The 27,386-nt window shown below is 52.7% G+C and overlaps 2 protein-coding genes across 4 annotated transcripts in view; both read left to right on the top strand.

Annotated features, from left to right (window-relative positions):
• Window positions 1-6,193: 6,193 nt before the first annotated feature.
• RADIL (Rap associating with DIL domain) overlaps window positions 6,194-27,386 on the top strand; it is a 46,950-nt gene continuing 25,757 nt past the window's right edge. For 2 of the 3 annotated variants that reach the window (XM_081136708.1, XM_081136709.1), the window contains exons 1-2: window positions 6,202-6,281; window positions 9,711-10,308. In XM_081136708.1, coding sequence (XP_080992834.1) covers window positions 9,774-10,308 — 535 coding nt within the window. In that variant the 5' untranslated portion in view covers window positions 6,202-6,281; window positions 9,711-9,773. Of the gene's footprint in view, window positions 6,282-9,710; window positions 10,309-27,386 lie in introns of all 3 variants that reach the window. The other variant, XM_081136707.1, reaches the window with a different exon arrangement.
• On the top strand, window positions 17,293-24,770 carry PAPOLB (poly(A) polymerase beta). The gene has a single exon (XM_081135575.1). The coding sequence runs from the start codon at window positions 17,429-17,431 to the stop codon at window positions 19,352-19,354; it is 1,926 nt and encodes a 641-aa protein (XP_080991701.1). The 5' UTR covers window positions 17,293-17,428; the 3' UTR covers window positions 19,355-24,770.

Genomic DNA, 27,386 nt, shown 5'->3' on the forward strand with positions numbered 1-27,386 from the left:
TCCCCAGTGGGGGGTGTGCAGGAGGCAGCCGATCAGTGACTCTCATCATTGATGTTTCTATCTCTCTCTCTCCCTCTCCCTTCCTCTCTCTGAAATCAATAAAGACACACACACACACACACACATATATATATATATTATTTTAAAGTAGGTTTTATTACTATTCAGGTATGGTAAGGCCGACAGTTCAGGAGATGACGACCATTGAAAAGATCGTTTGTTACTCACAGTTCCCAAGAGAAGGGGCACAGAATGCCACACAGGGCCATTAGGGGAAGCACCAGGGTGGGTCAGGAGGCAGAGGGGGCCAGGGGAAAATGTGGACAAGAATGCTTATTGTGGTTTCTGTGGGAAGGAACAGGTGAGGCAAGGTGAGCAGGCTTAGGACAGGCTGGTTTGGGTAATGTCAAGACCTCTGGGGTACAAGGGCTGTTCCTAGTTTTGTGGTACTTGGTCCTGGGGTGATGAGGGCAGGGGGATAGTGGCCTGGAGTATAAGAGCCTGACAGAGGAGGTGGGGAGGGACGGTCTCCAGATTGGTTGGTTTGCATATGAGAGGTGAGCTCACAGGTGAACTATTTACAATCTCTAGGGATTGGCTGACCCTGGGAGGGGCAGTCTCCCCATGCTCAGTAAGGCCTCAGGTGACAAAACATCAAAAGGAAAGACATGCTTAATACACACCCACAAGTGACCTCCCCATGTGGCCTGGGCTTCCTTACAACATGGCCGCTGGGTCTCAAGAGAAAGAGCCAGGCGGGACACACAGAAGTCATGCCTTGTCACTTCTGCCATATTCTGATGGTCAACACAGCTAAAAAGGTCCTCCCAAGGTGAAGAGGGGGATATGCAGACCTGCTCCCCACCACCTGGGGAAGGAGAGTCCCAGTGACGGTCTGAGAAGAGCAAGGGATGGACATGGATTGAGGTGGGTATCTTTGGAAATTCTAACCTGCCACAAACTCCGTCACCAAGAACAATCAGTTAATATTCCCTACCTATGCCCCTTGCACACCTTTTGAATGTGATTTTACAAAAGAGAGGTGATCCGTTATGAACGAAATACTGTGATCTTAGACAAGTCCTTCAGCTGCTCTCCACTCAAGTTAAGTTTGGAGTTTTCACACATTTCTCTCCTTTTGAACCAGAAAGAAGGTCTCTGGCTGGACCAAGCTCTTTCACCCCAAATTTGAAAAGTGGGGCAGTTCATCCCAGGCAAACCCCCTGAACCTGTCCCCAAGGCCCCTTTTCTCTGACTCCTTAGTGAGCCAAAGCACCCGCCCTAGACTCATTTCCCCACCTGGTCCCTCTCCTGTTATCCGAGGGCCCTTCCATGTTTCCCTGTCCCCAGCTTTAATAAATGGTCTCTAAAATTAAAAAAGAAAAGTGGTGACTTGTTCTCAATTCTCAGTTAAAAAAAAAAAGTTAATACACCGTATTTTCTCAGTCTTAATTACTCTTTTTATACATACATCATAAACCAAGTGGTACCGTCTAACAAATGCTCACAGGAAACACATCGAGTAAACAAATACAAAAGCAGTGTTCATGGAAATGTAGACCCAGCCAAGCACATTTGGTTCTTCAATAATATGTCATCCTCAGACACAGGTGCTCATGTTTGTGATTTTATGTATGAGCGTGTTGCATGGTTGTATTTTTGACTAATGAAGTTGATCCTAATGCCTATGTGGGTTGAAATAAAACTTTTTATTTTTTAACTCTCTGAAAAACTCTTGAGGCATTAGATCCTGCTTGGTAAGGGCTACTCTCTCTCTCTCTCAAAAAAAACACACAACTTTTATTGCTATTTATAGAGAGAGAGGAAGGGAGCGAGAAAGAGAAACATCAAACTGGCAACCTCTCAGTACGTGGGATGATGCCTCACCCACTTAGCAACACCAGCCAGGGCTGGAATACAGCTTTTCGACATGTTCCCAGTCCCAAGAGCACTAGGATTTCCAGGGACTTTTCCACACAAATAGTCTAACGACCACTGGGTAGGTGATTTCTTAGGCGTCACCCAGCCAAAAAGTTTTGACAGTTAAGTGAATGTAGTTCAAGTCTCTTTAGAGCCGGTCAGACACTCCGGAGGGAAGTCATTTGACGCGATCTTTTGAATGGTACCGAAACCCTCGTTGGTTGGTTGGTGCCAGTAGAACACGGCCACTACCCTGGCTTCATTTGGATCAGCATTTCCCCAGGCAGTGTCTCACCTGAGCCCCAGGTCCCCAGGGCGCACCCCTCCTGGCCACCTCCAGCAGAATATGCATAAACCTTCACCCGGACCGATGGCAGATGTCCTCCCTCTGCCGTCCTGCGGGCCCTACTCTCGCACCCCGCACGTGACCGGTGCCCTGGGGTACCCAGTGGTTGGCAGAGAGCTGCTCGGTATGTGACATGGGAAGAAAAACACTGATTGCTGCTTTTGGCTGACAGTCTATGGCCAAACCCAGAGCACTGCTATTTATAGGGCCTGGTGCGGAGTTCCTCCAGCATGGAATCCGGGATTAAATCACTCATCTTGCCAGCCACCTCCAGGGGTGAGAGAAAGGCTGGGATCTGTGGCTGCCCCTGTGCCTGCTGCCTCCTGCCCTTCCTCTCCTCTGGTCCCCAAAGCCAGTCTCTCTGCCCCTGGACGCCCCCATCCCTGGGAACCTGCACTTTGACCTTAACCAGATGCTTTTCCTTTGGGCTCATTTGGTCTTTTCCATGAGCGTGTCCCAGGACTCTGCCGCCCTCTGGTGGCCATGGAGGGCAGCTCAACACTTTATTTTTGTCAAGTAAATTTCCAAAGATACTCAACTCTGAAGTTCAAAACGTGTTTTGCTCGCCTGCCCAAGGGCCTGGTGCTGGATACAAAAATGGAATAAAAGTTCTTTCCCTGGAGAAGCTTGCAGTTGAGGGAGACAGTGAGAGGTGAGATGGGCAGAAATCTATTCATTTCTTTGTTTACTCATTTAACAAATGTTGACTGAGCACCTACTCGGGGCTAAGTATAGCAATGAAGACAGATGAGATGCTTGCCTTTATGGAACACAAGTCCTACTGTGTGTTACATACACGAGTAGTAATAAAGCCTCATAGTTAAGTGAAAGAAGCAATGAGATAGAGAATGACTGTCCAGACAATGGTCAGGGGACCAGAGTGGAGCTGAGTGTTAACGAGAGGGCAGTGCCGGTGTGTAGACACGACAGGAACAGCGTTTTAGGAAGAGGAGGCAGCGAGGGGAAGTGTTTTGGAGGAGGCGATGGGCTTAGCGTTTGAAAACAGGAGGCAGAGCCCGCCTGGCCGGTGGCTCAGTGGTTGAGCATTGACCCATGAACCTGGAGGTCACAGTTCTATTCCCGGTCAGGGCACGTGCCCAGGTTGCAGGCTCAATCCCCAGTCGGGGGTGTGCAGGAGGCAGCCGATCAATGACTCATCATTGATGTTTCTATGTCTCTCCCTTCCTCTCTCTGAAATCAATAAAAACATATTTAAAAAAACAAAACAAAACAACAGGAGGCTGGGGCTGGCGCTCCACGGCAGAGGCAGAGAGCAGTTGCAGCAGTTGAGGGGGAGGGGCACCTGGGGTGGACTTTTGCAAACCCCACTTTATTCTAAGTGCATTTATAGAGGATTATAGGTGAGGAGTGACAATATCTAATTTGGATAAGATGTATGAGTTATCTATCGCTGCACAACAGACTACCCCAAAACACAGTGGCTTAAGCAACAATGAGCATTTACCCTTTCACGGTTTTTGAGAGCGGGGAATTTGAGGGCAGCTTTACTGGGTGGCCCTGGCACAGGGTCCCTCATTAGACGAACTTGGGGTGGTGGGCAGGGCTGCATTCATAGGAAGTCTTCTGGGGCCGGAGGACCTGCATCCAACACAGCTCGCTCACAGGGATGGTGAATTGGTGCTGGCTGCTGGTGGGAGGCCTTAGTTTCTTTCTAGGGCTGATGGCTTCCCCCAGAATGAGTGACCCAAGAGAGAGCCAGGGCAGAAGCCACATCACTTATTTATTTATTTAAATTTATTTTTTAATCCGCACCTGAGGATATTTTTTCCACTGCTTTTCAGAGAGAGTGGAAGGGAGAGAGAGGGAGAGGGAAAGGGAGAGAGAGAGAGGGACATCAATGTGAGAGAGACACATCGACTGGTTGCCTGCTGTGTGTACCCCAACTGGGGCTGGGGATCGAGCCCACAACCGAGGTATGTGCCCTTGGCAGAAATCAAACCCAGGACCCTTTAGTCCGTGGGCTGATGCTCCAACCACTGAGCCAAACTGGCCAGGGCAGAAGCCACATCTTTTATAATTTAGATCCAGAAGTCGCACTGCCATTTTGACATTTTATTGGTTACAGAGGTCAGCCCTATTTAACAAGGCAAGGGACCCCATGGGGGAGTGAAAACCAGCAGGTGTGAATCACGGGGACCATCTTGGAGGTTCGCTACCATGTAGGTAACACCTAATCTCAGTCTTAAAGGGTGAGTAGAAATTGGCCAGGTAATGAAGTTAGTATGATATGCTGAACTGTGTCCCCCTAAAATTTGTATGTTGAAGTTCTAACTACTGATGCCTCAGAATGTGACTGTATTTGGACACGGAGCCTTTAGAGAGATTACATGAAGCTGAGGTCATTAGGGTGGGCCCTAATCCAATATGATCAGTGTCCTTATGAAAAGAGATTAGAATGCAGAGGGAAGACCATGCGAGGACACAGGGAGGAGACAGCCATCTACAGCCAAGGAGAGAGGTCTCAGGAGAAACCAACCCTGCTGGCACCTTTATCTTGAACTGCTAGCCCTCAGGACTATGAAACAAACAGTGGGGTAATTCCAAATAGTTGGCATTACTTGATCCTAAAGGGAGGGGCAAATGTTTTCTGTAAAGGGCCACAGAGTAAATATTTTAAGCTCTTTGACCTGCCAGTCTGTTGCATGAAAACAGTTACAGACAACATGTAAATAACTGGACATAGCTGTGCTCCCATTAAACTTCATTTACAAACACAGCGCTCAGGTTTGGCCCACAGGCCATAGTTTGCCAACCCCTGCAGAAGAGGGGCGTGGGGAGGGATAGTTGATGGTCCTGGTTCACAGTGAGAAATACCTTACAAGGAAAAGACAGGCCTAAACCCAGGCCCTTCTTCCAGCCCTGATATTTGCCTCTTCAGGATCTGGGTGAGGGGAGGTTGTGTACGGTTATGCGGAGCCCCGTAAAGGTTCCAGTGTGTACGTGGTGAGTCCTATAAAGGGAATTATTTAATCAGACAGTCCCAGGCTCAATTCTTGACTCTCTCTCTAGCTGTCTGACCTCTCTGAGCCTCTATTCATCTGTAAAATGGGAGTAACATCTGTCTTACAAGGGTTGATGTGCCCTGTCAATGAGAGATGACCTAGGTAAAGCCCCTAGCATAGGGTCTGGCATACAGTAGGTGATCAATAAATGCCTGTTCCCTCTTCCCACTTTCCTTTAGCGAACATGGGGTTCATACTACAATAGCTGCTAACCCAAAGGTTCGCTCCCAGGGTCAGAATTCTGCATCTTTATGTCGGAGGCCCGGTGATGCCCCCAGGCCTAGACCATGAGCATCCTGGTACAGAGGGACCTGTTTATAAGAATCCTTTCTCCAAGGTGAAACCCCAGCTGGAGGGCTGGTGCCAAAGTGAGTTCTTAAGGACACAAGCTTCTTTTAAAACAGGGTCACCCAAGGAGGGCGGTTGGGCCAGAGCCCCGGAGCTGACCTGGCCTGGTTTTGCATCAGTTTACGCAGAGGAGTGCCCTGATGTGATGTGTCATCTAACACTCTGGCTGCCGGCTGGGACTAATAGGTGGGGACAAAACACACTTATCCGCCGCCCAGCCTGAGGCTAGCCCCCCCCCCAGCTCCCCGGCCCCGCCCCTCCTGCCGAGGCCCTGCCCCTTGAGCCGTAGAAGGGGGTGCAGGGCACAGCCCCGCCCCTGTCCTGGAGGCCCCGCCCCCGCCCTCGAGGCCACGCCCACACACTTAATTGGCCAGCGAGTGGCGCTGGCGCCCAGCTCAGCCCATCCCCGGCTCCGCCCTTCCCCTCGAGGCCCCGCCTCCTGGAGGCCTCGGCCCTGCCCATTGGCTGGCTCGCAGGAGGAGCCCGCCCCGGTCTTCTCAGGGCCGGCCCCGCCCCAGAGGCCCCGCCCCCCGAGGCCCCGCCCCGGCCGTTGAGTGGCCGGCAGGAGGCGCCGCACGGGCTCCGGCTGACGGGGTGTGGGAGCCACGCGGGGCGCGGAGGCGGCAGCGGCGGGCGGGCCGGCGGTGAGTGCCGGGCGCGCGGGGAGGCCGAGGGCGCGGGGCGCGCGCGGGCCGGGGCTGCGCTGCGGCACGGGCGGGGCGGGGCGGGAGGGCGCGGGCGCGCTCGGCCGCAGGGCCCTCGCCGGGCATCTCCGGGCGGCTCGGCGGGGCTTGTCCTGTTGCCGTGGAAACCGCCGGCTCTTGGGGCCGCTGCGGCCGTGGGGGGGGGTCGGGACCTGAGAGCGGGCCACTCGCGGCGGGGTCCAGGGGTCGGCTGCGGCCCCCGCCCCACGGCCCCTGAGCCTCGGCCCGCCGACGCGAGGCCCCCGGGCTGAGGGGATTGGGCCGCGCGGCCCACGGGCGGCGGGCGCTGGGGGGGGGTGTCCGCCCCGCCCTCCGGGTCTGCGTGTCACCCCGCACCCGCCTCCCGCGGTTTTCCTGTTCGCGCAGCGGCGCTCCCACTCGTGGGCCGGCGGAAAACGCCGTCTCCAGCCGCGCGACCAACGCTGCGTCTAACAGGACGATGCTGGGCTGGGGCTGCGGGGCGGGAGGACGGGCCGGGGCCCCCAGGGAGCCGCTGGGGGGCCCCCCGCGGAGCCGCAGCCCAGCAGCGCCCGCCTAGTGCTTGGGTCACCTGAATGGCCTCAAGCACTCTCCAGGTGCCCGGGTTACAGGTGTCCCCGCTTAGCACGGGCCACCTCCCGTGCATTCCAGACAGGAGCCAGCCCCTGGTCCCACTGGCGGAGAAGGCCGGTCCCCTCTCCGGAGGCCAGCGAGCCGCAGCTACATCCGACTCAGTGATGCTGTGTTTCAAAGCGTCGCGCTGGGTAGGGTTTATGGCTAACGCAGAGCCTGCCCGGCCGCCCCCCTCCCGGCCGGCCCTGGTGGGAGCCCTAATGGATTCCACATTGCGGCCCTAGACGGCCACCGCCCCCACCCATCTGGGCAGCCTCGCCCTGACCTCGCTCACGGCACCCGCTGGTGTGACTCGAGCTTGTTTGCATCAGAACTTGGACTCTTCCGTGAGGGCCAGACGAAAACACTCCCTGAGAGAGGCCATGGCCAGCGTCCTGCAGCCTCGGCCCCTGTTTCCCCCAAATATTCGTGCGAGAGCCGGGCAGGAAAGGAAAAGGCAGGTCAGGCCTCCCCAAGCCCCGCTGTGGTTGCTCAGGGGGGCCCTGCTCTGTGGGATACCCCTGCACTCTTGTCCTCTTTAAACGCCAGCCTGTCCCATCGTGACACACAGGCTGTACTCGGCGTGCGGTGATTGGGAAGGAAGGTGACAAGTGAACAAGTGACCGTCCGTGGTTCCTCTCTGAAAATGGCCAGAGAGAGAAGGGCCGGAAGAATAAAGCTTCCGGATAAAACAGATCAGGGTCTGTGTTTACTGGGACTTCTTGGGGCTTAAGAAGGAATTACTGGAGGGCTTTGAGCCACGTTCTCCCCGACGTTTTCTGCTTCTTGGCTTTGCTGGAGTCCAGCGCTGGGGACTGCTGGAAAGGAGGGAGGGGCGCTCGCTCCCACGGCGTTGGGAGTGGACTAGCAGTGATGTATCTGTAATTCTTCATTTCTCTTTTATTAAAGCAGAATTGTATTAGCTTTAGACGTTACAGAACCGAGATCCACCCCGGTGCAAAACAGCAGTTCGCTTCCCCATTGTATGTGGGGCCTTTTAGGCCCCCGTGTTTACTTCACTGCTTTTCTGTGATGCGGGCTTTCTCTGCCCAGACATGGTTTCTGCAGTTTTCAGTGCCGCATTTACATTTATATTCAGACACCATCTCGAAAGGCAGAGGCTTCTGAGCTTTCCACCAGCCTGCTACTTTGGGTTTGTGTCTGGACCCTGGGGCTCTGCTTGGAGGAGGGAGCCGGGTAAGGGCAGTGTTTGTGGAGGGGTCAGGTCCTCTGAGCCAGGGGCATCCTGGAGGCACGTGCTGGCAGCAGCAGAGGAAGCGGGCTTGTGCCTTTCAGAAGGTGGTTTGGAGCTGCCGATGTGGTTGCAGAGCCATGCACATGTCCCGCGCACGCTGTGAAATGCTCCGCTGTAAATTTAACCGAAGCCTTTGACAGGCGCACTCGGGGAGGCCTTCGCCAGCTCCGGTCTCCCTAGGATTTGACAAGGGGACTTGTCATACATTGTTCAGGGGAGGAGAGGTGAAGCCTGTGACATATTCACTCCTGTACAGCCTCACTCGAGGCCAGGGAGCCTCATGGGCTCCTTCTGCTCAGGATACCTGCCGCTTTCAGCTGAGTCTTCAGAAAGCGGGTCCATAGTGAAAGCTCTGCCGGGGCCGAGTGTGAGCAACAGGCTGTCAGAGCAAGGGGTGTCCCCACTCACCCCAAAGCCTCTTCCACTGCCCATGGAGCTGTGAGTGGGGACTGAGGGTGTTGACTTTAGCTGAGTCTAGTGCTGACGTTTGTCATAGGTGCCTGGTGCTGCCAGGTCCTTACTGGGACCTGCGCACAGTTTCCAGAGGCTTCTAGAAAATGAGCTTTTCTTCTTTGGTCTGTGCTCTTGTCTCTAGTGAGGACACGAGCACAGAAATGAGTACGTTAGGTGACGTGTGGTTCTCAGTCCTCGCAGACGTGGTGCAGTTTTCATGTTTATGGGTAGAGACGGCTCCTTCTGCCATCTGTCAGGGCCCTGGGGAGTCAAAGGACTGTCTCTTCAGAACTGAGGTCCTTGGAGTGCTAAGTGCACTAGAATGACGATTGTATGACACGCTAAGCTTCCAGGAGCTGTTTCCTCATTTCCCCATCAAGATAGCCTTTGTGGCCCGGACGGGGCCCGAATACCAGGCTGGACGGTGGGTGGAATGCACACATTCCAGTCATGCCTCCTGGGTTTGGGAAGAGCCCTTTTGTGTCCACTGCGGTCATATGGACATTCTAGCGCTGCTGTCCCAGGGACGTGTCTCCTCCAAGCCAGAACTGGTCACTGCCCGCTCGCCCCGTCCCACTCGTGTTTGCTATGAGTTTTGTCCTAGGCTGTGATGTAGGAGAGATTGGCTTTAGGGAGATCAGGCATTTCCCACTCTCCATGGTTTACAACTTCTCGTTGGGTGTGATGTGGTGGGTGGAGGGCTGCCTCAGGGAGACGGGCCACTCTGCCCTGCATATACAGCCCGTAGCCATGGCCACCACTGTTTCCTGGTTGTGCCCACGGTATGTGTGAGCCCAGCACTTGCCAGTCGTGGGAACTGCACAGCAGGGCATGTCTTCCTGTAGGTGACTGCATCCTGCTTCCTAGTAGTGGCTTTCCTTGAAGGGCACCTTAGCCATGCACACTTGTGTTGTCCCCTGGGGTCCCCACTGTGGGGACTTTGCCGAGGGTGGCATGTCTGCTGCTGTGCTGGGCCCAGATGGCTGGTAAGTCTGTCACAGTTCACAAGAGCCTGGTTTGCTTTCGCTGCTCCTGAGGGTCAGTGCTGACCCACCTGTGTCTCCTCCCAGGACACAACCGTTTCCCTGCCACTGGCTGAGCCTGAAGTCCCCACCCATGAAGACGGGCCCACCATGTTCTATGGGACCCACTTCATCATGTCTCCACCCACTAAGAGCAAGTTGAGGCGGCAGGGCCAGCTGCTATCCAGTGTGTTGTCCCGGACGCTGAGCTACAAGTACCGTGACCTGGACACTACCTTCGCCAACCTGGGTGCCAGTGACGACCCCGCGGAGCTCTCCACCCAGCTCTCAGCCCCCGGGGTCCTGAAGGTGTTCGGGGACAGTGTCTGCACAGGCACCCACTACAAGAGCGTCCTGGCCACCTGCACGTCCAGCGCCCAGGAGCTGGTGAAAGAGGCCCTGGAGCGCTACTCCCTGAGTCCCGAGTGCGCCAGTCAGTACGTTCTGTGTGATGTGGTGGGCCAGGCGGGCGACTCCGGGCGGCCCTGGCAGGCTCAGTGCTTCCGCGTGTTCGGGGACAGTGAGAAGCCCCTCCTGATCCAGGAATTGTGGAAACCCCGGGAAGGCCTGTCCCGCAGGTTTGAGCTGAGAAAGCGGTCAGATGTGGAAGAGCTGGCGGCCAAGGACGTTGACACTGTGACGGCAGGTGAGCGGCGCCGGGATGAGGTCGGCAGGGGCTGGTGGGGCGGAGGTGCGTTTGCTCTGGTGGAGGGCAGCTGGGCCTGTCGCGTGTGTGAGGACTTCATGGTGGCCGTCTGGAGACTGCCTCTCGTCTGTGCTGCAGGACCCTGCAGGGGTGCTTTGTGGCTGCGGTGTAGTTGAGTGGCCTGTAGTCCAACCTCTCCTCCTGTGTAAGGCCCGTTGTCCCGCCTCTAGCTGTCCAGTTACCAGCTGCAGAGACACCATGTCCAGTGTGGTGCAGGAGCGTTACAGAAGTCCCGAGGCCCTGGTGACTCTCAGGGGCAACCCAATGAGAAGACAAAGGGCTGCGGGGTGCCTTTGGTTGTGCGTGGGTCTGTGGGTGCGGGTGGTGGGGGCCGTTCTGGAGGGAGGCCCAGCCTGGAAGCAGTTGGTCACTGTTCACCTGCGGTGTGCAGGCAGCAGTGGCCACTCGGAGCCTGGGCCTGGGTGGGAGGGCTCCGTGGGAGGGCTCCGTGGCCTGTGGCCACTGCTGTGTCTGGCTGTTACTCAGTTGGTAGAAAGATGACTTTTTCAAATGTCAAAAGACTCTTAAATGTATCTCAGGTCATATGTGACTTTTTCTGAGTGTCCCGTAGAAAACAGTGGCTTTACATGAGCAAGTGGACTTGTCTTGTGTGGCCGAGTGGAAGGACGTGAGACGGCCTCAGGAGGCCTTTGATACTCCAGGGTGGACAGGGGCCTGAGCTGGACACTTCTGCACGTCGCTGAGCTGTGGTGTTCTGAATGCTCTTTTCTCTAAGTTTGCCCCGGGGGGGAACGTGGGACTCCCAGGGGCTGGTCTCCCTCAGGCTGGGCTGGAACCACCGTGTCACACAGCCACAGTGGTGCCACATTGCAGCGGCCCTCTGCTACCCTAGGCAAATGGCTTTGCCTCTTTGGGCCTCAGTTTCCTGACCTGGAAAATGGAGTTCATGAAGTAATGTACGGACAGTGCTCGGGAAGTCCCCGCCGTGTGTTGTTGTTACTATTAGCACTTCCTGCCCTTGTGGGCAGGGTGCTCCGTGCCCCACAGCAGTGGGTGCCCAGGACGGGGCAGGGTGGGGCCTCTGACGGGGTGCAGGATTTTATCACGGACGTGTTAGGTTCTGGCACACGGGTAATAAGAAGCAGGCCAACGTGGAGGATGTTATTGTTGTTTTAAGTCTCAGACCAGCCCCCCCCCGACTCCCGCACCCCCGGGCCCAGCGTCATGGGTTTGGTGTTTCGCCCTGACTGTCCTCCTTCTAGAAGACATCCCAAGAGGCCAGGGTGCGCCAAGTGGGTGAGGGGTCCACGGCCGGGCTGCACAGTGTGGGCGAGGGGCCGGTGTTCTGCTCGAGGCCACTGCCCTGCCCGTGTTTTCTCTGCTGCGCCAGCCCTGCCTGTCCTGAGGGCAGGGCCCCAGGTACCTAGGGGACCTTGGGAAGCCTACTCTGTTGCACAGCCGATTCCTGGAGGGGGACCTGGGGGCCAGGCAGCACCTGTGGGAGGGGGGCTTGGTCTTCTGCTCACCGACCCCATTCAGACTGTTCCTTACAGCAGCTGAGGCAAGAGGCCGCTTGCCCACAGCCTATTCACCTTGGTGGTGGTTTTGCGAAATCTTTCAAATAAAGAGTCTATTGAGCCGGCCTGGTCTCACTGACACACTTCTCTGGCGAGAAGCAGGTAGTGTTACCTGCCGGAGCAGGCCTTCCGCACCCCAGGGAGGTGGCCTTCCTTGCTGGCCTTCCATTCAGGGTGTGGTCTGGGCAGTCTTTGCCTCCTGACCTGCCATCCCCTCTCACCAGTGACAGTAAAGATGGCGTGGTGATCAAGACAGTGTCCCAGGGCAGGCACGCTTGCCTCTGCCATTGGAAAAATGGACGGGCCAGCCTGGGGCCAACCAAGGACAGACAGCATGGGACAGACAGACCCATGTAGCTTGGAGCCCTGCTCCAAAGCTTGACCAGAGTCCAAACCTTTGAGTTGATGTGTTCATTTGGTTATTCCCATGATGCACGGATCTGTGGACACAGAACTGTCTATGCACACTCGCACATGTGCTTGCACTCACATGCGTGCACATATGGCAAGTACACATGCAGCACGCACACTCTGAGCAGCTACCCTGTGCAGAGAACGTGCTGCAGCTTCTGTGGATGCGCAGGTGGCCATCACGCAGCCCTTTACCACACTGTGAGGCCTTCTCACCATCAGGGAGCTGAGCTATGATCCACTCCCCCTTCCTGAGACCCCCCTCAGTGGCAGATAAGCAGCCCGTGGGGTCCCCTGCCATCCTCACCAGCAGTGGGAACCAGGGAGAGCTTCAAAGTCACTGTGAAATAGGCCCTGGCCGGGTAGCTCAATTGGTTAGAGAGTCTTCCCCATACACCAGGTTGTGGGTTTGATCCCTGTCAGCACACAAGTCAACCACTGATGCACAAATAAGTGGGACAAGTTGATGTCTCTCCCCCTCCCCAAAATGACTACTAAACAAACAAACATACATCACTGGGAAGTGGGGGCAAGGACTGAAGGGTGCCAGTCCAGGGTTGGTGACTGTGCATTAGGTTTGATGACAAAGGATCTCGGGTTCATCTGTCTGCCCTGGGAGGGGGCCTTAGTCCTGGCTTCTAACACCTTCAGTTGTGTTCCCTAGTAAGCAGATAGTGGTGGGAAAGGGAAGGGACTGCCTGTGTGCCTATGCGTGTGTGTGCGTGTATGTGAATTAACTCTGGCCTTCCCAAGCTTCAGGTTCCTGAACACAGTCACAGTAATTCTCTTGATTCTGGTCATTGTCCCCACAGTAAAGGACTCACTGCTTGGCAGTGAGTGGGGCTCCCTGGTTGTACTGGTTTCAGAGTCGGCCTTTAGCGAGAGCCTATGGCGCTCATCTGAGCAGCAGCTGAATGTGGGCTCTGGGCACGGGAACTCCCCGCAGCCCATCTCCTGCACACGGACTAGGATTCCCCAGGAAACTCATGTGGGAAAGTGAGTGTGCCAGCCACTTGGAAAGCAGAATCTGCCCCCCCCCCCCCACCATGTGGGCCATTGTCACGTGTTCAGGCACTTTGGCGTTTGTTTTCCATAAATATTGCCTTTTCACAGCTGCCACTTCCCCTGATTTCCAGAGCAGCAAAACACTGTGTCAGTTCTGGGGAAGCCAGGCTGGTGTGGGTGGGGCTGCAAAGCGGCTCTTACTGCACTTCCCACAAGGCGGGTACTCAGGACCCGTGCCACGCGGAGAGGGCTCTGGGTCCTGTCACTGAGATAAAGGCGATCAGCTCCTCCGGGAGGGGTGCTGGCCAGGCCATGTGGTTTTCGTCAGTGGCCCGGGAAGGGTGAGAGAAGGGCTTATTTGTGTTTCCAGGATGGAAAAGTGGATTTAGACTGCATTTCTCTACCTCGGCCCCACTAACAGTTCGGGCCCATAGTTCTTTGCCGAGGCTGCCCCAGGCCATGTAGGATGCTTAGCAGCACCCCCTCCTGGCCTCTTAGCGCCTCCCCCACACCTCTAACCCTAGACGCCAGTTGCACCCCTACCAGTGATGGCAACCAACAATGTTTGTGGCGGTGCCCTGGGGTGAACTGGCCCTGGATTGGGAACTGCGGGTGCGGAGCTTGCGGCCTGAACTCAGTTTGGACGAGCTCAGTTCAGCCACACCTAGCGCCTCACCTTTGGGGCCAGTGGCCATGTGCCCTTGTGACCATCAGGCCATGCTGCCCCTCCTGAGGCTCTCTCTCAGGGGTGCCACGAAAGCCCAGTGTCCTGAGGAGGTGACGTGTAGAGCTTCTTTTTGTGCCCGTGGATGCCCTTCTCTGTGGCTTTCTTCGGTCTCAAAGGCGCTGCATTGGCCAGTTCCTAGGAAGCAGGGCCTGCTCTGCTTTGGGCGCCCTCTTTGGAGAAAGGCCAGCTTACAGCGTTTCGAAAGCCACTTGAGGTTCTTGCTGCAGATCACACACTTCTAGGGACATCGCTGCATCAGCCACTGAAGGGCTGTGACTCACTGTCCTTCAAATGAGTGTGTGATGCCTGGCACACAGTAGGTGTTCAACAAATGCCCAGTGAAGGACTGATGCAGAGTAGAAGAGTAAGCTCCTCTGGCTTCGCCGTGCACCTAGGACTCGAGCTGGAATCATTCTCTTTGTGGAGTATTGGGGACGGGAGGAGGAAGGGTGGTGCGCCGATGGTGTGGCTGTCCACCTGTGCAAGTTGTGGCTTCAGCGACCAACCAGGAATGTGCGCGTCTGGCACCTGACAGTGCGACTGCTAGCTCTGTTCTCTTCCAAGCCCAGCTGAGTGGCTGGCAGTGGCAGAGGTGTCATCTCTGAGCACCTGGCTTTCGCTTTTGTGTTTGTCCTCTTACCTTGTCATCTACAGATGGGCACATGAGGTCTGAACCCCTGGTGACAGATAGGGATGTTCCGGCTTCATCTGCTAATGGTGCGCCAAGAATCCTGTCTTCACACTTCCCCCAGCCTTGCTGTGGTTATTTTCTTTTGACATTTTTTCCTTCCACTATGAATCTGATTTTTAATAACTCTTATCTGAGGATGGGGGAGTTGATCTGGGCTGTTTTCTCCTTTCACTTAGGAGTAACTGCCTCTTGAGTCTTGAGTAGGACTTCCTTGCAGCATATTCTTAATGATACAATCATTGTGGGGAATGTTTATGTGGTTTGGTAAAAAGCGAAACAACCTCCAACTTTTTCCATCAGTTTAACTAGAAAAGTAATTGAACTTAAATGACATTTTTGAGGATTTTTAATTCAATGAGGACATAAAGTTGAATGGTTAGTTGCTCGTAGCCAGTTTCATACTTCAATTCACTGCTTACATTTAAAAGAAAATCATAGCTTTTAGTTTCACATAGACATGAAGTGTCAGAAGGAGGCTTAACAGCCTGTTCTTCCGCGTTGGCTGCTACCCACCTGGGGCTTGACTGGCAGCATCCACCCTCCCCTGGGAGACTTCTGACCATGGTATATAATGAGTCTCCAAAAGACACGGTCAGTGCTTAACACAGAAAAACCAGGAGGAGATCATAGCTGGATGCATTTTCTGGTCTTTGTATCCAAGAAACTTGGTTAATAGCTGCACAAGAAATGGACATAGAGCCTTGGATCTAAAGACTTAGGGAGTTGGAACTGAGACTCCCAAATGTATAGTTGGAACTGAGACACATCCTTCACACAGGCATCCCCAGCCTAGCCAGAGATGAGCTTATAATCCAAAATTACAAGACATATGAAGGGATGCTAGTCTAAATGAGTCAGTAGAAAACAACTACAGAATCAGATTCTCAAGAACATTAGGAATTGGAACCATTATATGATATTGAGTAAATAAATGTGTTTAAAATGTTTAAAGAAAGAGGTAGAAAGAAAACAGGTAAGAAAGAACGTCATCTAAAAAGGCAGGGAAGATTTGGAAAAGAAGATAATGCTTCTAGTAATAAAAATATAAGCATTTAAATGAATATTTCAGTGATGCTTCAACAGCAGACTAAATACAACGGAAGAGAATTCGAGAATTGAGAGGTAGACCTACCATCACCCTGAAAGAAACATGGGCTGAGAGACATGGAGAACAGAATGAGAAGGTCTGTCACAGGTCCACATGAAGAGTCTCAAGAGAATGGCGGGGAGAACACGATTCCAAGGACATGCCCGAGAACCTTACAGAGGTCACAAAATGAAAAGCATGAAATTCAGGAATCACAGCATATCTTGTGTAAGAAAAATAAAAAGGAATTTACCCCTTGACACCTAGTGGTGGTATTGCAGGTGGAGAAATAAATAAAGGAAATTGCATTTAAAATGGAGTTGGGAAGTCCTGGGGGGAGCTCTCCTGCACTGCCACTCACTGTATTTTGCAGACTCGGGAAGAAGCTTACTCTACTACTCCAGCGGGAGAAAGGCAGATTTTCTCTTTGCTTAGCAACAGACCCCGCTGATGAGAAACCGAAACCCGCCAGGACTCAGCCAACGTGAAGCCACTCACTTCCAGCTCCTTCTCCCAGTTTCCTCAGTGGACATTTTGTTTGTAATAGGCCTTCCTAAACCTTCCTTTCTGTCTCTCAGTACTCCTCTTTTGTTCTCCAGATTTGCCAATGGTTTGCCATAAGTTGTATGTCTGAAGCTGTAATTCCTCTGTCAACCTGAATAAATTCATTTTTGCTGGTAAAATAATTGGCTATTTTAATTTTAACATTGACACAGGGCACTAACGACAGAGAAGGTTTTTACAGCTTCCAAAAAGAAAAGACAGGGGAACAGCAGGTTAGCCTGATTGCAGAATTGGCAGCAGGAACCATAGGAACCGGTAGACAGCGCGGGGCCAGCGTGGCTCAGCGGTTGAGCGTCGACCTAGGATCCAGGCGACCGCCCTTGGCTTCGGGTCGGGGCACATGACGGGCTGCAGCTCGATCCCCAGGCGGGGCGTTCAGGAGGCAGCCCATCAAAGACTCATCATTGATGTTTCCATCTCTCCCTCCCTTTCCCTTCCTCTCTCTGAAACAAGTAGAAATATATTTTAAAAAAAGAGAAATCAGAGGACAGCACCTGGGGCCTTCAGAGCAAGGAGAGAACAAAACTGGCTGGAGTTGCAGGCCTGGCCACAGAGGACCCTCAGTGTAACGGGGTTCCTAAAGGGCGGGCTCTAGGTGGGGGCCCCCTGCAGATGCCCCTGCAGAGGAAGTAGATTTGAAGTGTAAGAAAAAATGGTGAACAAGCAAGTAGGTAGTAGGCCAGAGCAAACGGAGAAAACAGTAAAAAAGCCAAAATCAAGGCTCAGCCTCGCCCCCCCCACAGCCAGCAGCCCGCGGCGGACCCCTGGAAACTACAACTCCCGTGAGGCTCTGCGCGGCACGCACGCGCCGTGGCGTCCGCGGCAGTTCTAGAACGGCGCGTCGAGGGCCCGGGCGCCATGTTGGGGCGCAGGGGACAGCGGAGAGACGCTTGAAGCGGCAGGCGCGGAGCGGGAGTGGGTCCGACCTGGGCTGGTAGGAGCCCCGCCCCTGCCGCCTCAGCGGATATGACCCGGGCAGCGGCCGCGGAGGGCGCGGTGGCGGGGCACGCGGCGTGGCCGGGCCGGCGCTAGACGCGATGCCGCTCCCGGCGACAGGCCCGGGCTCCCAGCAGGCCCTGCCGCCCCCCAGGCTCTACGGCATCTCCTCCCCCATCAGTTTAGCCGCCCCCAGGGAGACAGACTGCGCGCTTACCCAGAAATTAATCGAAACCCTGAAGCCCTTCGGGGTTCTGGAAGAGGAAGAGGAGCTGCAGCGCAGGATTTTAATTTTGGAGAAATTGAATAGCCTGGTCAAGGACTGGATACGGGAAATCGGCGAGAGCAAGAGCCTGCCGCCCGCCGTCGTGGAGAAGGTGGGCGGCAAGATCTTCACGTTCGGCTCCTACCGGCTGGGCGTGCACACGAGGGGCGCGGACATCGACGCGCTGTGCGTGGCGCCCCGGCACGTGGACCGCCGCGACTTCTTCTCCTCCTTCCTCGCGAAGCTGCGCGCGCAGGCCGAGGTGCGGGACCTGCGCGCCGTGGAGGAGGCCTTCGTGCCCGTCATCCGCCTGTGCTTCGGCGGCGTGGAGATCGACATCCTGTTCGCGAGGCTGGCGCTGCCGACCATCCCCGAGGACCTGGACCTGAGGGACGACAGCCTGCTGAAAAACCTGGACATCCGGTGCATAAGGAGCCTGAATGGGTGCCGGGTCACCGACGAGATCTTACATCTGGTGCCGAACATCGACAACTTCAGGTTGACCCTCAGGGCCATCAAACTGTGGGCGAAATGCCACAACATCTATTCCAACATCTTGGGGTTCCTGGGAGGTGTTTCCTGGGCCATGCTCGTGGCGAGAACCTGCCAGCTCTACCCGAATGCAGTGGCGTCGACTCTGGTGCGCAAGTTCTTCCTGGTGTTTTCCGAGTGGGAGTGGCCCAACCCGGTGCTGCTGAAGGAGCCTGAAGAACAGAACCTTAACTTGCCTGTGTGGGACCCGAGGGTCAATCCCAGTGACAGGTACCATCTGATGCCGATCATCACACCAGCATACCCCCAGCAGAACTCCACCTACAACGTGTCTGTTTCAACACGGATGGTCATGATCGAGGAGTTTAAACAGGGCCTTGCCATCACACACGAGATTTTGCTGAGTAAGGCAGAGTGGTCCAAACTTTTTGAAGCCCCAAGCTTCTTTCAGAAGTACAAGCATTATATTGTACTTCTAGCAAGTGCACCAACAGAAAAGCAACGTCTAGAATGGGTGGGCTTGGTGGAATCAAAGATCCGAATCCTGGTTGGAAGCTTGGAGAAGAATGAATTTATTACGCTGGCTCATGTGAATCCTCAGTCGTTTCCAGCGCCCAAAGAAAATCCTGACAAGGAAGAATTTCGTACAATGTGGGTGATTGGGTTAGTGCTAAAAAAGCCAGAAAATTCTGAAGTGCTCAGTATTGATCTCACCTATGATATCCAGTCTTTCACAGACACAGTTTATAGGCAAGCAATAAATAGTAAGATGTTTGAGATGGATATGAAAATCGATGCAATGCATTTAAGGAAAAAGGAACTTCATCAGCTACTACCTAATCACGTGCTTCAGAGAAAGAACACACACTCAGCAGAAGAGGTCAGACTGACAGCTTTGAATGACAGCAGTCTCGACTCGTCTGCAGACAGTGAAAACGACATGTCTGTGCCTTCACCTACGAGCACTGTGAAGACTGGCCCAGCGACTGGCCCCTCTCAGAGCAGAAACAGCCCTGCCCTGGCTGTAATGGCAGCATCTGCGACCAACATGCAGGTTACTGAAGTTTCCTTGCAGCAAGCGAATCCCAGTGAGAGCGCAGGGGGTGCATCGAGTGAAAGCATTCCTCAGACTGCCTCACAAGCAGCCATTCCTCCACCACCAAAGCCCACCATCACTAGACTTGTTTCTTCAACACTTCTGGTAAACCATCCACCCCGGCCTTCAGGGAGCGCAGCCACAACCATAGCTAATCCTATAGTAGGAGTCTAGAGGACGATCTCACCTCATAAACACAAAAGGACCGAGGAAGCTAAGACAGAAGAGGAGCGGTCTTGTAAAGAGCCAGTATAGTTCAGTCAGAGGCTATTCCGACAGCAGCTTCTCTGTTGGCCGGGCAGGAAACGCCCAGTAGAGACCTTTCCAGTATCCCTGCTCTCCCTGCAAATCCTATTCCTGTTATCAAGAATTCAATAAAACAGATTGAACTGATAAAAACAACCTCAAGCTTCCATAAATAATATCTGCCAACTCGATCTGTTGCCTTCAGATGCTAAAGGCGGAGAAAGAAGGGCACCAAGCTAGATAAGACTCAGAGGTTTAGGCTGATTTGGTAACTTCCTTTGCTGGTCTGATCTTGATCAGAATTCCAGGTTAGTACATGAAGCTAGAAGTACTGTTATTGTGTAGTTTACTAATGTGTCAGCAACAGTTACATTAACTATTTCAAAGGACTACTTCCCTTAAAGAGAAGACGTCCTCTAGCTATCCTTGTACCCGTGACTGACATCTGGATTTATGTTTGATGTATTGTTAGGGGGAATTGGCTGTACAAATTGTATCAGAGTTCCTGATATTGATGATGCACTTTATGTGTATTATTAGAAAGGAGAACTAGTTTCAGCTTGATGAATTTTAGTTTTTTCCTGAAGTTTTCTTCATTATTAACCTCCAAATTGTATGCCATTGTGCAGTGGTGAACTGCACTTCAATTCTACAATTTTTCTGTAGAATTGTTCCATAGCGCACAATCAGCGGTCAAACAGCAGACATTGTCTTGGAGCTTACACAGTTCCATGTTCTCTTGTCCTTAATCATTTGTCCTAAAACAAGATAGCCTTGTGTCTCCCCTCCTCTTTGCTTTGCTTGTGTGCACACGGTATGCTTGTATGTTATTTCATAAAAAACCCAGAACGCTAGAATTTTCTTAACCATGATATAAAATCAAGTCCTGTGCCACGTGGCACAAAACATGACATTTTGGTTCCAGGGCTAATAGTTTAGTGAACCTTGACTGAAAGGAATGCCCGTGAAGCATGTTGCCCGTCTTGGATGGCCATTTGATCTCTACACACGAGAAATTTTGTGTCCTCCACAGAATACCTGTTTTAGGAAAGTTAATGTCCAATTAAAACAGGTAAGCAGAAAATTCTTTTCTCCAAGAATTTTATGCTGATTTTTGTTTTTAAATGATTTACTGAAATCCATCAGTAAATTTTACATCTAGAAAAAAATAATTTCTAGCAGCACCTGACATCCAGTCGGCTTTCTAATTTTTTGTTTTATCCTACAAACTATTAGGAATATATGTTAAAAAACACACACTCATAATTAAGCAGCAGAACATCCATGTTTAGGAAACGTGAAGGACAACAGATGTGAATGAATGAAAGCCGCCTTTCTTAACCTAGACATAGCACCCTAACAGGTTTCCCACCAGCCTGGCTCTGCTTCCTCCCCTCCCTCTGGTGCTCCTCTCCCAACTGAGCGGTTTCCACATTACACTGCATTTCTTAAACCCTTTCTCTACCCTTCTAGATTAGTTTTCCTAAAGTTGAACCATAATTTCTTCCCTTTTGGGCTGTACAGTAACTGAGACTTTATTTTCAGCACGACTCTCTGATGTCCAGTACACAGTGGGCCGTTTCCCACAGCCTGTCCCTGTGCAGTCACCTGCCCTCCCGCTGCATCCACGAGTCAGGGACATGTGCACGCTGCCATGTGTTTGTAGTGGCTATGGCGTTGGGTTGAAATCGCCAGGCACACGTTTAGTCTTGTTACTGTGTTTACACGTTGTTTTGCCAAGCTGGGAACGTGGACCTTTTTAATTCTAATTTCATTACCTGAATATCAGACTGTTTTTCTCATACAATGTACGTAGTGTCTCATGGCTGCAGTTTGCTTTGTCCTATAGTATCTGTACTACTTGTATTGTTTCAAGTGCTGTTTTGAAAACAGATGATGTATTTCTCTCAAAAACACAATAAAAATAAACAACAAAGAAGTTAGTGAAGGGATCTAACCCTGACATTAACAGTTTGGATGTTCTTACATTGTTCCAGAGGAGGGTGAAGGCACTGGTGAATTTTTTTACTTTATTAAATCTAGAATTTAAGTTATACTATTAGGGGAAATTATGAAAAGGCTAAAACTTCAAATCAATAAAGATAAAAAATGGAGTTTAAAAATCTTAATCCAACCCTGGCCGGGTTGTTCAGTTGGATGGAGTGTTGTCCTGTCCAGTACACCAAAAGGCTATGGGTTCAATCCCCGGTCGGGGTGTGTATGGGAGGCAACTGATCAATGTGTCTCACACCGATGTCTTCCTCTCTCCCTCTCCCCCCCTTCCTCTCTTTAAAGTCAATAAACATACCCTCCGGTGAGGGTAAAAAAAAATCTTAATCCAAAAGAAGGCAGGAAAGAAGGGAGCATAGAAAAAAATAGTATAAAGAGAAAATACAATCTAAGATGGTGGAAATGAAACCAAATATATCTGTCACTGTGTATAATAAATGGACCAAACTTCCTGACTGAGACTGTCAGATTCCATGGAAAAAAGCTCAGCTGCCTGCTATTTTATTTAAGAGAGACACACCCAAAATGCAAGACATAAAAGAATGGAAAAAAGAAATGCTAATGAAAAGAAGCTGTTAGTAACAGTATCATCCAAACAGATTCCAAAGCAAAAATAATTACTAGGGACAAAGGGACCCTCGCATTACTGATGGAAGGGATAACACACCGGGAAGATGGAGCCATCTAAACTGGTGTGCACCTAATTAGCCTCAACGTAAAGCAACAAAGCAGAGATGAACAGAATCTGCCCAAAGTGCCACTGCTGTAGAAGGTTTAAAACAGCGCTTTCTTTCATGGCATCCAAAAGACAGAAGGTGAAGGGGAAACAGTGTGGAGCCCCTTGGTTGGTACTTTTTCTATAGAGGGCCAGATAGCGAACACTTCCTGCTTCGCGAGGCCATAGGTCTCTGTCTCAACTACTTAACTGCCGCTGCAGGGTGCAGGTAGCCCTGGACAGTACACAGACAGGTGGCCAGGGCGGGATTTGTCACCCATCCCTTCAGGCTGGGGTTTGTCGTCCCCTCATCTATTGGACGTTTACGGTAGAGCCCTCCAATCAGCCATTGGGAATGCATATTATTCTCAAATAAGCATTGGGCATGTGCAAAAACTGACCCCGGGCGAGGTCAGAAAGTAAGACAACATCTTTCAAAGTATCAGCTTCGCAAAGCATGTTCTCTGACTACAGAACAGTGAGTCAGAATCAGTAACAAAGGGCCTGGAGAAGAATTTTGGGAAGACAACACAAAAGCTCACGCCACAGAGTGAGGAACAGAATCTCTCCATTGTATCAAATAATGAACAAAAAAAGGTGCTCAGCCTCATTAGTAGTAAGGAAACTATGAATTAAGACCACAGAAAGAATTTTTACAAAAATAAGGTAACAGTAATCAGCTTTGGTGAGGAAGAGCAGCGGGGACGCTGATGCGGTGATGATAAGAGCGCGAATTGCTTTGGGAGACAGTTTGGCCTTACCTGGTACCGCTGACATGCCCACACCCTGGTCCCATTTATTCTACAAGCAGATCAGCACCACCGTGCTGTGGGCACTGGTGAGCTTCATCTAACCGGTCCCCTTATCCCTCGAGGTGGCCCGGAACTCTACACACCCTCCAGCACGCCATAGAAAGATCACGATTCTCTATAAGTCATGGTGTCGGGAGGAGTTGGGGGGACTGCTGCCGGGGCCACCAGGAGCGTCTGTAATAGTCTGAAGCTTGAAGTAACCCACAGGGGTGAGTGGAGGGACACACGGTGAGGTGGTCACGCAGCAGACGATGGAAAGCTGTGCGGTGCACGGACTGGAGCTACTTGATCAACGTAGAGTCAGCACATAATGTTGCGGGAAAAAGAAAACTAAACCACAGTGCGGCGTAATTTATACACGGTTTACGAGCAGGCAAAGTAGAGCAGTATAATGGGGGGTTACAGACTGTGGGGTAACTGGGTGGAAAGCAAGGGGATGCAGACCCCGGAACCCAGACCGCAGCTCCCTCGAGGGATGAGCGGCGGGGAGGAGGCAGGTGCCCCGCTCTTCCAGGCGGGGTGGGGGGAGAGGTGCGCTCATTTTCTCCTTAGTCTGAGTTACAGATGCTTTCACGTGTGAAATATTTCATCATCATCATTATTATTGTTTAACCCTCACCTGAGGATATGTTCCCACTGATTTCAGATAGTGGGGGGGGGGGAGGAGAGAGGGAGGGAGAATGGCCGACGTGAAAGAGACATCAATGGGCCAGCTCCTGCACCCGCTCTTACTGGGGCCGGGGATCAAACCCAGGACCCTTTGGCGCGCAGGTCAGCATTCCAACCACTGAGCCACACAGGCCAGGGCTGAAATATTTTATAATGAAAAAAACCAACACCAAAATGATACCTTTTTTAAAAAAAATGTTTTTATTGATTTTAGAGAGGGAGAGAGAGAGAGAAACATCAATCAACTGTCCCCTGCACACCCTCTACTGAGGATCAAGACTGCAACCCAGGCATGTGCCCTGAGTGGGGACTGAACTGGTGACCGACCTCTCAGTGTATGGGATGACACTCAACCAACTGAGCCACTCCAGCCAGGGTCAAAGTGACACTTTACAAACCTCTATCAGCTAGGAATTGCGTCTGGCCACATAACAGGAGCTGAACACACTCAGGGTTACTTTCTTTCGCATACAGAGGAAGTTGGTCAGGACTGACAGAGTGCCCTCCTTGGTCCCCAGGGACCTGGCTTCCTCCACTTTCAGCTCCACCCCTCTAGATGGTGCCTCCATCCTCAAGGTCACCTTAAGGTGCAGGATGATTGTGGGGCTGCTGCCGTCACATTGTCATTTAAGGCAGGAAGCAGGAAGGAGGGGCATAGGCAGAGGTGTCCCTGCAGACTCTGTCCTCCTTCCCTGGAGCTTCCCCAGAAGTCCCAGCAGTGACATTCCCTCCTCTCTTACTGACTGGGACTTAGTCACATGGCAGGTCCTTTGAAGAGACTAATCAAATAGTCAATGCTGGAAAGGCTGACGAGGGACAATAAAGACAGCACACACGGATGACCTTGGGGACCTAAAAGGGGGTGTAGCTGCGAACACAGCACAGATTTTTAAAAGGTTTTATAGATAGCTTGATGCCAGTAAATGTGAAAACTTAGATGAAATGGACTATCTCCTAGAAAAAGAACCTACCAAAACTCAATAGACTTGTAACCTTGAAAGAAATTGCATGAGTAGTTTGAAAATGTACCCACCAAGACCATAGTAAAATCACGAAAACATAAGACCTACGAGGTTGTGCAGGCGAATTCTTTCTAATTTTCAAGGACAAGATTATTCCAGTATTATACATTGCGCTATTCCAGAAAATAGAAAAAAAAGAAACACTACGAAACAAATACTGTAACTTTCACATCAAAACCAGAGAAGGGAAGTATGATAAAGAGAAGTCATCAGCCAACTTCACTTACAAATGTGGACATGAAACCGAACCCAGACCAAATCTCAGGGCTGACTGAGTGTCCTCAGCACATGGCACGGCCTTAACCCCGTGCAGGTGACCCGAGAGAGCAAGCCGCGCAGCACCACTTCCACACGCTTTCACACGTCACGATGGAATACTGTAGAGCAGTGAAAAGGAATGAGCTAGAGAAACACGCAGCAAATGGATCACCAACATGATGCTGATTTAGAAAGCGAGCTGGATAAAGATACATACCCCGCGGTACCATTTCATCAAAGTCTTAAAAAATTGCAAAACGAAAATACGTGTATTTTTCAGAGATACTTAATATGTGTGTATATAATAATATCATGGTCATACTAAAAACATGATTCTCCATAAGTGCATTCCTGGGGATTCTGCCTCCGACAGCATTGCTGTTGCCTCCGGCGGAAGGGAGACGCTCCCTCTCCTCTGTGACCTTCTTCGCCGCCTCAGCCCGATTCGCGTTCTGATTCACACCTGTTTGTACGCCTGGAATGTCTGTCTGGTAACTACCCAGAAGGGAGAGGGGACGAGATCAGGCAGGTGCCCAGGCAGGGCTGGGGGTGCCAGCGCTGGGTGCCATCGGGAGAGCCCACTGCTCGGGAGGCGGGGGGAGGGCAGCCGCCGCACAGAGAACACTGCCATCGCCCTCTCTCCTGATTATCTTAGTTCGTTCCCCTTAATGCGAACCACACAAAATACAGAGAAGAAAGGTCGCCGAAACCCCGGCGCCATCAGACCACCACGAACCATTTCCCCTTTACAGGAAAGGGTGTAAGACACATATGAACAGTTGAACACACAGCGGTAAAGCAAACCCTGAGCAATGCCCAGGGGCCAGGAAACAGCAACCGCGGGCATCAGCCCTGATCTGTCACCCAGTGCCCGGGCTGCGGGGCCCCCGCCGCGCTTCTCCACGCCAAGGACACGCACATTCCTAACAGCTCACCCCCTCCTCTGAGCGTCTCAGTGCAGAGGGTCTCCAAAGTGGGGGAGCCCAGGGCTCCGACTTCCGTCAACACCACTGTTTCCCCGAAACTGGCAAATGTTCCCAGGACAGAAGTGCTCAGAATACTCCTACCTTTCGGCCGACCTTGTCAGGAGGCGCCGGGGAAGAATCCAGTTCCAGGCTCACTCTTGCTGTTGGCAGGATGCAGTTCCCTGTGGTCGCAGGACTGGGGTTCCCCTGCCCACTGGCTGTCTTCTCTGGGTGCTCTCCTCCCCGCCCCCCGCACCTGCAGGCCGGACCCCCTGCACCCGGGCACAGTGTGGCGTCTGTGCTCCTGAGCCTGAAGCGGTCCTTCCCCTCTGCTTTCAAACGCTCCTGTGTGTGTGGGTTCCACCTGGGTAACGGCAAACCCAGAGTGCACTGAGGAGTAAATTCATCACATCTGCGAAAGCCGCCTGTGCCGCACAGCAGAGCGGGCTCCCAGCGAGGGCTCACGCGTTCCCACTCTGGGAGAGCACTCTCCAAGGGCAAGGTCATCGGGGTCAGAGTTCCGGCCACCACAGTCTGCCCTCTGGCCCCCTCTCCCCAAGCTCCCCATTAGAATTTCCTCCCACTAGAGGGTCAGTTCAAGTCCCAAGTTTCGTCGTCTTAATAACATAGGTTAGGTGGGGGGGTCCTGAGTGTACCCCGGCCAGCGCAGCCCCACAGGTAGCCGTGCACCTGGTCAGGGGTCTGCCTGGCTCCCGGCACGCGGTGGGCAGGCACACGTAGCAGTCGGCGTCTGGTCCAAAGGGGAAATGACAGTGAGGAGTTGCTGGTCTGAGGCTGCTTTGAGCCCCAGCCAGGCACACCCAGCTGCAGCTCCTTGGTTATTTCCAGCCCTGGGAGCACCCTGAGAGCACCCTCCCGGCCGCCCGGCTGGGGGCTGGCCTGCCTTTTCACGCGGGCAGCACGTGTCTCGTAGTCTCTGTCCGTTCAGCTGAAGCTGGCACCGTTTCTGCTGACGCGGGCATTCTCTGCATTCGAGGGAGCGACTCCGCAGAGCTCCCCGAGATAACCCTGCTCGAGCCCCAGCTTCTCTCGGATGATGGAGGGGCAGTGCTCTGGGCTTTTTAAAAATCCACATTGATTTTTAGAGAGAGGGGGAGGGAGAGAGACAGGGAGAAACATCGATGCGAGAGAGAACATCGATTGGTTGTCCTCTGCATGCACCCCGACCGGGGATCGAACCCACAGCCTTTCTGTATGTGGGACAACGCCCTAGTGACTGAGCCACCCGGCCAGGGCAGGGCTTCTGGTTTGATAAGAAAACCTCTGAGGACCACCCTTAACCTCTGGGAAGGGCTGTTTGTGGCCAAGTCCTTGACCTTTGGCCTTCCCCGGTTTTAGGAAAGGGTCACACAGGGCACACTTGGCCTCCTCTGCCACGCTTTTGGCAGCCATGTCTGACTTGGCATCTTTTGTCACCTGGGGAGTGTTCAAAGTCACCCAGTTGGGGTCCTCTCTGTTCAGCAGTTTTCCCACACTTGGTCTCCTGTT

This window comes from Miniopterus schreibersii (genome assembly GCF_964146895.1).
Source record: "Miniopterus schreibersii genome assembly, chromosome: 4".
In the NCBI taxonomy this organism is placed as follows: Eukaryota; Metazoa; Chordata; class Mammalia; order Chiroptera; family Miniopteridae; genus Miniopterus; species Miniopterus schreibersii.